Source organism: Martes martes (genome assembly GCF_963455335.1).
Source record: "Martes martes genome assembly, chromosome: 3".
In the NCBI taxonomy this organism is placed as follows: domain Eukaryota; kingdom Metazoa; phylum Chordata; class Mammalia; order Carnivora; family Mustelidae; genus Martes; species Martes martes.
The window spans coordinates 110127950-110140743 of NC_137890.1; the positions used below are offsets into that span (position 1 = coordinate 110127950).

Consider the following 12794-nt stretch of genomic DNA (forward strand, 5'->3'; position numbering starts at 1 on the left):
AATTTTCAAGAAAACTACTGAAGGTTTGATACAGATGTCCTTAGTGGGAAGTAAAATAACTGTTCTCCTCACCTATGTGAAAAGGAAAACTAAAAGCCTGGTGAATTCTGACTTTGCATATTGATAGCATTCCTTTTAGTTGTATCTAACATCACAAGGCAAATATTTAAGTTCTGTATTTCCCACTAATATTTCATAATTAGATGCCTTATTCTGGTTGGCCTGATTAATGCTGGTCCACGCACAACTCCCAATATTCTGAATAAAATATTTCTTCAACATACTAGTTTCCTTAACTGCCTTAATGGATAAATTCAGGTAGAGAATAATGATGGTCTTACATGTTTTCCTTTCTAAAGATAATCCCAATATATAATACATTTGCTAGCCTTTCACCCCAAATCAATGTCTTCCCAGCTACCATTATCAGTAGCTACTGCTAAATCAGCAGAGCTTGGGAGGCATAAAAATTAAGACTTCTTTCACTGCTGGCATGATCAAATATGAATAGGTAAAACCACTTTAAAAGCACCTAAGCAAAAGCATACCTGAAACTCTCAACTTATTTTGCCAATAGTGTATTTCCATTCACAACGAGAAACAAATGTTTTCAAATGTTTAAAATACTGTGTGCATCTGGAGAAAAAAGTAATACAGATTAATTTGGTTTTCTTCCACCTAAAACACCCTTCTCAACTCTATAAATACATCCTTGGATATGAATTAGGTGATTTAAAAAATCATAATATGTCTCACAAGACTTCTTGTTGACTCTAACTCACTTCTCTCCCCGTCTTCCCCAGGCCCCAGGCCTCACCATTAAGAAACCCCTTGATTTCAAACTTAAAATTCTTGACTCTCAATTATTTGTGGAAAGACTATCCATAGCCCAGAGTAATAAAAATCTGCATCTTAATCTATGCTCTACCATTTCCTACATGGCTTTGATCAAATTATTCAATCTTTATCAGGCTTACTCTTTTCATCTGAAAATTTTGTTTCCCATCTGAAAAAGAAAAAAAAAAATATAGGCGGGATATCCCAAATACATAATAAAGTTAAAATGATTTAAGCAACAAAGTGTTCATTCAGAATATACACAGAGATCATCAGCAAAGTAGGATATTTCAGGTATGTGTGTCTGTGACTAAAGAGAATGCCCTCAAAATGTGACATCAAAAATCAATGGAGAATGGGCAGTTTATGCAACCAAATATTATTGGGGGAAATTAGCTAGCTTTTACAAAAAAAATAAATTTAGATTACCATCACATTTCACACACTAAAATATATTTAAGATGGATTAGAGTAGGTTGAAAATAAAATCATTTTAAGAACTAGGAGAAAACATTTATGTATTTATCTAATCTCTTTAAATGAGTGAATTTTATAATAACAAAAACAATGATAGAAATTCCAAAAGAAATAGTACTAGGATTACACACACAAAAATGTAAATAAATAAAATTAAAGAAGAAAAGAATTGGAGAATAGGAGTACAACAAAAATAATGAAATATCAAGCTTCTCAATACATGAAAAACTTACAAATCTATATACCCAAGGATGTTCACTGTGGCATTGTCTCTAATGGCAAAGAATTGGAAGCAACCTAAAATCCAACCAGCATGGGAATGGTTAAATCAATTAAGGTATTTCCATACTATGAAATGTAGCAACTTTTAAAAAAGGATGAGGTATTTTTATATATACTGACTTGGAAAGATGCCCATGATATATAGTTAAGGGGGAAAAAGCAAATTGTAGCATATTATGTATTTTTTATTTTATTCTTTTTAAAAAGAAAAATACACATGTATAAAGATGATAAATGATGATAGATACATACATACATACATACATACACATGCATAGGTAGATAGAAAGAGAGAAAGAAAGAAAAACATCCAGAAAGAACATCCATCTATTAATTACTGTCATCAATAAGGAGTTTGACTAGAAAACAGGAGGGTTTTTTAAACTTTTTTACTCTAGAGATTCCTGATTAGGACTTTTTTTTCCAAAGACTATGCATTAGTTTTGTCAAACAAGATGAGTAAAATGGATTAAGCTAACAAACGAAATTACATGCTCTTAATAAGAAAAGGAACAGGAGATATGAAGAGCTATTCGTGGAAGAGAATACCCACCACATGGCTATTTGTTTTTTCTTTAACTTCACAGGCATTTCCTAAATTCAAAGAATCCTAAGTTCAAAGAATGACAGACCATTGAAAAATGCCTATCAATTGGCAACTATTTTAAAAGGAGTAGTACCAGATGATGATGATGTTAACAGGACTAGTAGGCCCTCCCACATGTTATCATATTTTAAGAAAAGAAGAGCTGTAACTTAATGATCTAGTGTGAGTCCTCAAAGTGTGGTCCCTGGTGTAGCAGTATCATCATCTGGGAACTTGTAAGGAATGCAGATTCCCAAGTCCCTCCCCACACTTGGTGAATCAGAAATCTGGAGGTGGAGCTCAGCCATCTGTGTTTTAACATGGCTTCCAAATTAATCTCAAGAATGGTAAAGTTTGAGAACCACTGATCTAGTCGTTACATTTCCACTATTTTACTATAAGGCAAGGTTTCTCAACAGCAGGACTATTGACACTTTGGGCTGGAAAATTTTTTGTGATGAAGGGTTATCCTGTGCATTATAGAATGTTTAGGAATTTTCTTTGCCTCTACCCACTAGATGCCAGTAGCAACTCCCCACCCAGTCATGACAATCAAAAATGTCTTGAACATTGCCAAATGTTGGGGGTGAGAATGGCAAGGGGTCAAAATTGCCCCTGGTTGGGAACCACCACCTAAAGAAATACTCTAAAATGTGGAGGAAGAATACATGGAACCATGTTTTTATATATCCATTTCACTTATACCAAGGAATCATAGGGTCTATGGTACAACCATTCTGTCCCATATAAGGTAACAAGGAAATAGTATGTATTACATATGTAAGACATGAAAATTGCTCATGATCGAAGTGAAAAATTCTGGGTACAAATTATATAAAAAGGATCTTCTCAAATACCTATGAAGATAAATTATTTATACTTCCTATCACCCAAATGTTGGCAGTGTGACTCTCCTACTCAAAACACAAGCATGGATTCCCACACTCTTGGAATTAGATTCTGAACTTTTGCCAAGGCCCATGAGGCTCCAGCATCTCCTACCTCCTTTGCCTCACTCCCCAGTCTTCAGCCACACTATCCCCTTCTCTATTTGTAGAACCACCAAGCACAACCTCACTGAGGCTTTGTACCTACTATTCCCTACCTGGGATTCTCCCTCCCTAGTATGTGCAACTAAGCAGGTCTCAGCTCAAATGTTCCTTCTTTCAAGGGCGCTCCCTATGTACCCTGTCTACTACATGTCCCATTTCCCACTATCTCTGCTCATTAGAATTATAGGAGCACTACATTATCTGCAAGCAGATGGCCTCACCCATACTAAGTAAACAAAAACCTCTGGACGTGAGTTCTGGGTGGCTAGGATTTTTTTAAAATGTTGCTGAGATCAGTGGAAGAACTACTTCTCAGTTTTTCTTATACTTCAGTGGCTAAAATCACATCATATATTAATTGGTGTATTATGTTGTCTGGTTCTCCCACTGGATTAAGCTTCATATGGGCAAAGATTTTATCTATTTTACTCACTGCACTATCCCTGACATCCAAAACAGTGTCTGATACTTAGTAGGCACTCAATAGATTTTTATGAATGGATAATAGTTACATTGAGTTATTGCTTGTGGTTTCTGGTGGGTTTTTTCTTTTTTATACTTTTCTAAACTTTTCAAATTCTAATAGAATATGTTACTTTGTAATCAGAAAAAAGTAAATTAAATCCGCCATTGAAAATTGTGATAGATTTGCAGCACAGTGATGAGCATGTGACAGATATTTAACAAATGATAATTACCATTAGTGTTCCTTTTTGATATGACCTATTATGCAAGGACTTTGTCTATAATATCTCATTTTATCTATGGCATTGTTACCTTCTAGAATACATATTCCCCTAGAAATAAGTCATTTTGAAGCCCATGGGCTATTCATTTTTCTTTTTTTACTTTATCAAGTCCCCCTATCTTGTTAGATAATCAGAATATTGCTTTAAAGATATTTAGATCTTTATCTAGAAGATCTAGGGGGAAAAAAAGTATCTAAGAGATACTTTGAGACCTCCCTATAATGTCCAATCAATGAGTATGAAACAAGTAACTAATTGAAAATATTTCAATCTTCTGTGCTGAAGTCAGTGTAAAAAGAAATTTACTAATTGCAAAGAGTAAGGCCATATCAACTATGAATATGGAACTGCTATATAAATCTCCTTTTCCATAATGTGCTTTGAAAGAATTACATGCACATGGTTTTGATTGTTTGTTTGTTTTTTCATGCACATGGTTTTAAAGTTTATTTAAAAACAAAAATGTCAGAATATAGCCATGATTCCCATTTAGAAGGTAGTGGTTAACTTGCTTTGGAAAATAATAATATAATATTTAAATACAAAATTGAAGATTTTATAATTAGTTTAAACCAATTGATTTGTAACTTAACATACTAAAAATGGCTGAATTACCAGTGAATTACCATGTCAACACACATTAGTGTTAAATACAAAAACATTTGTGGAAGTTCTTCTGCTTTCGCAATATTTGAAATTTTTTTTCTAACGTACAGCCATGATTGTGAGGGAGAAGACTGAATTCCTTCCTAGTACCCAGTCATATAAGGGCAGGAAAAAAAAAAAAAAGATCATTGTAAACAGCAGCATACTTCGTGCAAATTGAGGGTAGGCAAGCTATGGTTAGCAAGGATCCCCTCAAAATAGTTGTAGCGCATAGGAATCATAAGTCAGGTACATTGAAAATGTATTCTATTTTTAACAGCTTCTCTTCACTTAAATGGTCAAAGTCACAAGTAACATTTCGCCGTCAGAGCCTAAGCTGTATTCTGTAAGACAGGTGTGAGCTGATGGCAAGAAAACATTGACCACCACAATTTCCCCGTTGAAGTTAAACCAACCTAAAGTTATGTTTGTTGGAAAATAACAGTATTCCAGAGATAGGGAAAGGAGCACTTCTAATACACCTCCAATAACTTGAGAGTTGTCCTGCAGGCAATGATGTGGCTTTCAACTTCCTTTGCAAATCACTATGGTAACAGCAAAGCACCACATTAAGAGAACATTTGCATCTGTATATTTGTTTGGGGCTGAACTATTATTAAATGCTTTGGTCTTCTTAATTCAGCATTAATTTTGAGCTTTATAGTAAAGTTCTCTTTCAGTCTGAGTCATTTGGTTGTGATTTAAAGCAACTAAGAAATTTCTTCGGGTTAGCAATTCAGCTCACTTTTGGAAAAAACTTACCAGCAGAAGGCTGCAAGGATTTTTTTGTCTGGGGTCCAACATCTGTAGCACTGGATCATAGATTATTTCTAAAATAATCTTAAATTGATGGATCATTGCTCTTTCCATTTGGACCCAAAAAAAAGTAGCTCTGGCATTTCCTCTCCTTTTTGTGCTGTAAACTGTATATCACTTTTTCAGCTCTTGCCAGAAAATGAATTCTTACCCATTTCGAGATTTTATAAACTTGAATTTTACTTAACAGTATTAGAATTGCTTTTACAGTGAATGTAAATCAAGTGCTATTTCTTGAACAAATTTTAAAAATCATAATTATTTTTGTCAGGCTATTTTAAACTAAGCAGTATTAATAAGTAGCCATTTTCAAAAGAGTGCAGTTTGGGGTCTTTTTCCTTTTAGTCAAGCATTCAGTCACTAGACTTTGAGCTCTTCATGTTGCTTAGAATCTCTGCTGTAAGGATTTCTAGGAATAAATTAATGGTGAGTAAACAACCATGCAGAGGAATTCCCAAATATTGTTATAAGGTCTGAATGTTTTCTCACCTCCTTACCCATCCATCAATTCACTGTACATTAATCTTTCAACCATGTCTTTGCTCTCACCTTTCTTATTCAGATGTGTTCTTTTGCCTTTTGGTCTTTGTTTTGCCATACGAGGGGAGTTTCTTTCATTTCGTTGCTGAAAACAGGTTAAATCGTAGCTCAAAATTTACAACACTGTCATGGAGTTTAAGGCCTAATGAAATCTAAGCCCTACCAGAGGGATGGAACTTTCCAGAAATGACCACAATCTGACCTCTTTGAGTTAGCTGCTACAGAGTTTCAAAGCCAGGTGGCATGGGAGGGTAAAATCCATCACATTTTCAAACTTACATGGTAGGCCTTTAGCAGAGCAAGCTAGACCAGCATTTCCTAACACATGCTTCTTGGGAAAGAGAATCTATGACATCCAAGTCAGCTAGAAAAGACATGAGTCAAACAAAGATGGGCAGGGATATTTTTTCTTCAGGACTTTTCAGAGCCTTTATTATGCTACTGTGTATTGTGAATTTCCAAGAAGAAGAAAAAATGGCATACAATTTTCTCCAAAACTCATTTTACTCTGTAATGCCTATCTTTGCAAATCGTATCACAGAAAGGGGGTTTTGCAGAATTCACTTTAGTGAAAGATATCGTCAGATCCATAGTGAAAATCTACATGGTTACTGAGTCAGATCCTCTCTTCCAAAAATACAACTCAACTGCATTTTAAGCTACTGGAAGTATAACTTAGTTGTTTTTGAGAGTTTTCCATCTTTGGTACTAGACTGGATTTTTTTTTTTCCGTGCATGGCTTTTCTTTCCTTCACTAGCCTATGTTTCTCCTCTACATGTGTTTACTAGCTCAAATCTTTAGAAATAATGGCACTTTCAATATCCAGCTGGTCCCCACAGTGAGAGTGGGATTTTTGATACCCTTTGATTTGAAGTAAAAACAAAACAAACCAACCAAACAAAAAAACCTCTGAGATTTAAATAATTTTTCAGGACAGTATTCTAACTGTATTTTGAAATTGTGGTTGATTCCCTATGCGGTCCTAAACCAACCATTTAACTATTTAACAGTTTATTGAAGTAGAGAATAGGTAAGTTCACATTTCAGTAAGGAAGTTTGTAATGCCAGTTTGGGGGAATTCTTCGTTAGCCACTACTAGAAAGGAATCTAACCTAACTTAAACCTTGATATAAGAATGTTTTTGCTTATTTATATGAATCATATAATTTGGTAGATGGTGATTTCTACCCCAAATTTGTCTTCATTCTCAGCATCTTTTCTAACTGAAAAGTTGTTCAATATTTCAATGTACCAACTACTGGTTGGTTGATATTCAGAAAAATAATTGCCAATGAAATATATATATGTATATATATATACATATGTGTGTGTATATATGTATATATGCACACACACAAGCACACATTCTTTAACAGTAAATCAGAAAGCATGTATTCTATTTAATACACTTCCATATGTCTTATTAACTTACTTTCTTGACTACATTTGATTTTTCTGAAAGTTGTTGCAAGTAACTCGATTTCCCAAAATTAGGAAAAAATTCCAAGCTGTTAAGAAAATTCAACCTGCGGTAATATAAATATAACAAGAATACAAAAAACTATGTGTTGTTTAGTAAAATCAACTGATAACAAGATTATTTTAAAGCACTCATAAGTTAAAGCTGGTTTTATTAAAATCAAGTAGAAAATGTGCAGAGAAATGGACAGAAAGGATGCAGGTTTGAGATGGAATGAATGCTCCACATTCACACATGCATAAAAGCACAAAATGAACATTTGTCCACAGGAAATTTAGGAAACTGATGCATTGGCAGCAATCCATTACAAGAGTCCTCTTGCATAACCCACTGGCTAAGATAGAGAACTCTTTCCCTGAGGTGGATTCTGACAGGCAGTTCCAGCCTCCTACTCTCCATTCTATTTAAACTCAGTCTTGGTGTTCTCCTCTAGATTTGATCCTACTGTGGATTCAAAGACCAGGCCTTTGGCTGAGCAGGAAAAATATGAAGAACTCTGGGGAAAAACTGAAAACTAGTGTAACCACACTTCAGCTTTCTTTTGCCTCCCTCGTGGCCCATGTCCTATATGCTCTAACTTTCTGGGATGCCCTGGAAAGCTGAGTGCCTCCTCCCCTCACCCAAGCTCCTCCACATGCAGACCTCTCCCAGCTTCTACCCTTGTACCCTCCTGACAGCCCCCGGGGCGCTCTCTCCAGCAGTCTGCTCTTGGGTCTCTCTTGATTTTTAGCCTCACCTGTGTGGGTTTGATACAATTCTGTCTCCCAACTATGCCAAACTTCACTGTTCCTGCTACTAACTGAAATTACAGCTGTTACTGAATAGGAAAATACATCTTCAATCCTCAATTAATCTTCACATTGTCACTTTCCCTTTTCAGTCTCCCTGGACTCTGGTCCTAATCTTCCTCTACCCTGTTGGCCAAGATGCCTTACATCAGTGATTAACCTTCCTTCTTTCATACTTTCTTGTTTCTGTTTCTACCTTCTCCATGTCCTATTACCTTTGAGCCCTGCACTGTGCTACAAAAATCTTACCAACTTAGATCTTTGCTAGCTCTGGATAAAGTTGTTAAGGCAACTTTTACCTAATAAGTACTCTATTGATCAGTTACGTTTTCTTTCCATATTTGCCTTTGAGTTTTTTTTTTTTTAATTGTGATGGAGTCAATGAATGAGTATCATAAAAAGGTCTTATTTTAAAATCAAAGGAGAAAACTGTTTTACTTTCACAATAAATATTACTAATGACTTGTATAATAAGAAACTCTGGGAAAAGCCCAAGAGAGATCTTAAATTGGGGTAAACAGGTGTAGTAAAGTGAAGCAAAGGCTCACTCACTCAGTTTGTCCCCACTCCAGGTTAAGAGAAAGTTTAAATCATTCTATAGGCTTTTGGTAAATGCAGTAGCAAAGTGACAGAGTTTCTTATATTCCAAAGGAAACTGTAAGCTCAAAGTCTCTGATAACTCATTGACACTCTAAAATATGAAAACCCCTTCAGAATGTAGCCAAGTCAACCACGCTCATAGGCACAAATGCTCTCCTTATAAAGCAGAAAAAAGTGAAAAATGGAGGCAGGATATCTTGAATATTCAGTCTAAATTTGAAAGTCATTTTGCACACAATAATCTATTAGAATCAGGCTGTTAATCACAATTCTGCAGTAAGGTATACAAATTCAGGCCTTCTATAGAAGGATTTTATAATCTGAAGGAAGGTGGCAGAATCAAAAACCAGCCTGGCAATTAAGGATAGGAGTCCTAACACACACACACCACAGCAATGATGTTTCCAAAGGCACTGGAATCAGACTCCGTGGGTTTATACCTCAGCTCTGTGTGACAGCAGGCACTTCACCTCTCTCGGCCTCAGGCTTCTCACCTGTAAAATGGGCTGAATAACAAAAGCCACCTTGTGGGATTATTATGGGGATTAAATGAGATAATACCATGTCTTAGAACAACACTTGATTTTTTTTTTTTTTTTTTTTTAGTGATTATGTCAAGGGCATTTGCTGGCCATGAACTTGTGCTGTGGAGGGTCATAAACCAATGGTTTTGGTCCTTCTCATTCTCATTCAAGAGAGAGAAGGCATGGCTTCTTGGTCTCAGAAGTGGTCCTTCAGAGATCTGGGTTCATGAAGATATGGAAATAAAGCACGTCTTCCTGCCCTTTCTGTTAGAGGATCAAACAAAGGGTCCTCTCAAGTCCAGATTTCCAATGTTCCACAGTAGGCTCTGAGATGGAGACCCCATGGCCTTGCAATAAATTTCCTTTGCCTCACTATTATTCTCTACACTCATAGTTCCCTTGGGTGAGGATGTCTGGTGGAATGCAGAATTTAGAATTCTTAGCACCCTGTTCTTCCAGATGCTAACCCTATTTCCTTAATATCGCTAAAACCTTGCCTTCCTAATGAAGTATAAAATGAAGTAGGCTTCAATGGTAAGAATAAACATCATTGTTTAAAAGTCTCAATATCTAGGATGGGACTTTACCTTCCTTTCAAGAGTCCTGTACTGAAGCAGGCAAGGCATTACCATTAATAAAACATCCTAATGTTTCATTGGTATTCCAACTCCCCATATAGTCCTCACACAAGCAAACATGTCTTTGATTCCAATGGGACCATTTTCCTGTGCAAATTCTATGGGATTCCAACATTTTATTGAGGTGTGAGCTAGAAGGGATGTCCAAAATGAAGGGAGACACTTAGAATTTTGCCATACAACTAAATATCTCGGAATCTACCCTCTCTACAAAACATCATACAGTTAGCATTGGTCAGAAACACTTTTCTCATTCCAATCACTGAAAACTTATTAATTTTGGGGGCCTATGTCAACTTTTTTCCTTAACTATGCATATATTATTCTATTTATTGTGTTTGGATTCTTATATATTCTAGGCATGTCTCATCTATTTCTTCCATTTATTATAAACATTTTCAAAGGCTGAATCTTGTTAACTCTCCACAGTAATTTTTGCTGTTTATTTATTCTTTCATTCCATATTTATTGAGCACTCCCAATGTCCAGGTACTATGGGGATAAAAAGTTGGACAAGGTAATGAATCCTTCTCCCCAAAGTCATAGGTTCTATTTTCATACAATGAAGCATAAATAGATTTTAAAATGTCATGGCTAAGTTGCTGTTTTTCAAGAATTAGAAAAATGTTTTGCCTGTGTTGCATTCTCTGTTTTGCCAAAGCCAATCACTGCCCTTATTTCCTTTCTTGAAATTGAAATTGAAAAAAGAAAAAGAATTCAAGAACACAGAATTTTATCAATCAAAATTAGCCACAATTTTACTTCAGACTCATAGAATCTTCTCTTTTCATCCCCCTCTCCAGGATTGTGGCCAAAGCCTCCAAGAACCTCATGTCCACTCAAAGTCTAGGAATTGTATTTGGACCCACCCTTCTGAGAGCTGAAGATGAAATGGGGAACATGGCAATACATATGGTATATCAAAACCAGATAGCTGAGCTCATGCTAACTGAGTACAATAAGATCTTCGGCTCAGAGGAAGACTGACAGACAAGACAAGTGACTGAATATGTTCACATCTGTCTTGATGCCTAATATTTTTACATTTCTGTAAACATATTTCTGAAATATTTTTTTCCTTTCAAGCGACAGATGCCTCATTTTGTGAAAACTTAATGATAATTTTGTGTTTAAGTTCCAAACATTTGAATAAAATAGTTGACAATATTTGCCTATATGTGTTCTACATTAACCCCTTCATTGCTGTTCCTTCTAGCACTTCCAGGCATTCACTGTGCATGCTCCACACTATAAAATAATGTGCTGAGCACAGCACATATCCAAAAAAACAGCTTTAAAACTGCTTCCAGGCATTAGATGTGTAATTGTGTGAGTGTGGGTTTTGTCAGTATGGGTATGTGTGCACATAGGTGAGCCCGCTCCCTACCCTGGCTGCCTCGGGCCTGTTCCCATACTCCTACTTGCACATGAGTAGAAACAAAAGGAGAAAGAAGTCAGAAATTAATCATTTTTAAATAGAACAAAAAAAATCAGGTTCTCCACTAAAATAGACATATTTCATCTTTCAGGAATTTTGCATGTGCAAATATAAAATATAGCCCAGTGATCCTCAATGTTATATGGTGAAATTTACAAATACAACATGTTGAATGCCAATTTTTCTGAAGAAAAATGACAGTTCAAAACATTTGCCACTGAAGATTTTATATATATACAAACACACACACACACATGCACACAAATACACACACACACACATACACACACACACACTATTTGCAGTACCATAAACATACTGTCTTATAAATTAGAAACAAAATTAGTGCCTTGGAGTTTTGATCTTTATATTATACAGGAATTGCATGACCACTCATTTTTAATGTTAGCATCCATTTTGAATCTTCATCAAACTGTATATCTTCCTCTGCCCTGGCTATGTCATTTTATGTAGAATTTTTATTATGCTTCTGAGGATGCTTTATTAGTGAATTACATTAAATCCATCTAGAAAGAACTTTTTTAAAAGCCTCTTTTTTTCATATGCCCTAAGGATTACTTGACTAGACTTGGATTGCTTTATCCATTTGATGGTTAGTTTCAGTTATCATGGATAAACAAAAGGGTAACTGTCTAGAATATACCAAATATTGTTTTATTTTTGAAAAGTATGTTCTAGCTGAAGACATCTCATACCCAATTTTGTGAAAGTATTTTGCTGATAAAAATGTAGACTTTTGTTTGACAGCTTTTTAATCAAATTCAAAAGGAATAAATAAAATTAATCCAAGGCAATAAAGAGTAAGTCTAGTTATCGATTTGGTCATAAAATGAAAAATAAAGCATGTAAATAAAATGTGTGAAGCACGGATTCAAAAGCAAACGCTTCAAGCAATAATGAGCTCAGAGACATAGGCTGTCTACATAGACAGGATACATGGTACAGGGAGAGAGTCTGTTCAGGAGACAGCCAGATGTGCTGGCAGCTCCGGCATCCATGGAGCTGCCTGAGAAAGAAGCTACCTTGCCCATCGTGAATGTTTTCATCTTGGCAATGGCACCAGTAAGTCGGCTCCTGGCCAAGAACAGAGAAGCAACCACAATAAATGCCGAAGAGAGGTTTCATCAAGTGGGACAGATACACGTACCACAAAGCCAAGGCACGTCACATGAGGTGGAACCCCATGAACTAAAGTCACTGGTAACGAGGAGCTAATAGGCTTGCCAGCCTTGAGCTCTTATATGTAAAGTTGTACTGATGCATTTCGGAAAAACATAGAGACAGGAAAAAAGAGTCTCTTGCATTCTAGTTCAAGTCCTC

General features: G+C 35.8%; 1 protein-coding gene across 1 annotated transcript in view; it reads left to right on the top strand.

The window, feature by feature from the left end:
- The window catches only part of ARHGAP15 (Rho GTPase activating protein 15), a 601263-nt gene extending 589281 nt beyond the window's left edge, over positions 1 to 11982 (top strand). The window contains exon 14 of the mRNA XM_080798365.1: positions 10819 to 11982. Within this exon, the coding sequence (XP_080654491.1) occupies positions 10819 to 11002 (184 nt within the window). The 3' untranslated portion in view covers positions 11003 to 11982. The remainder of the gene's footprint in view (positions 1 to 10818) is intronic.
- The last annotated feature ends 812 nt before the right edge of the window (positions 11983 to 12794 follow it).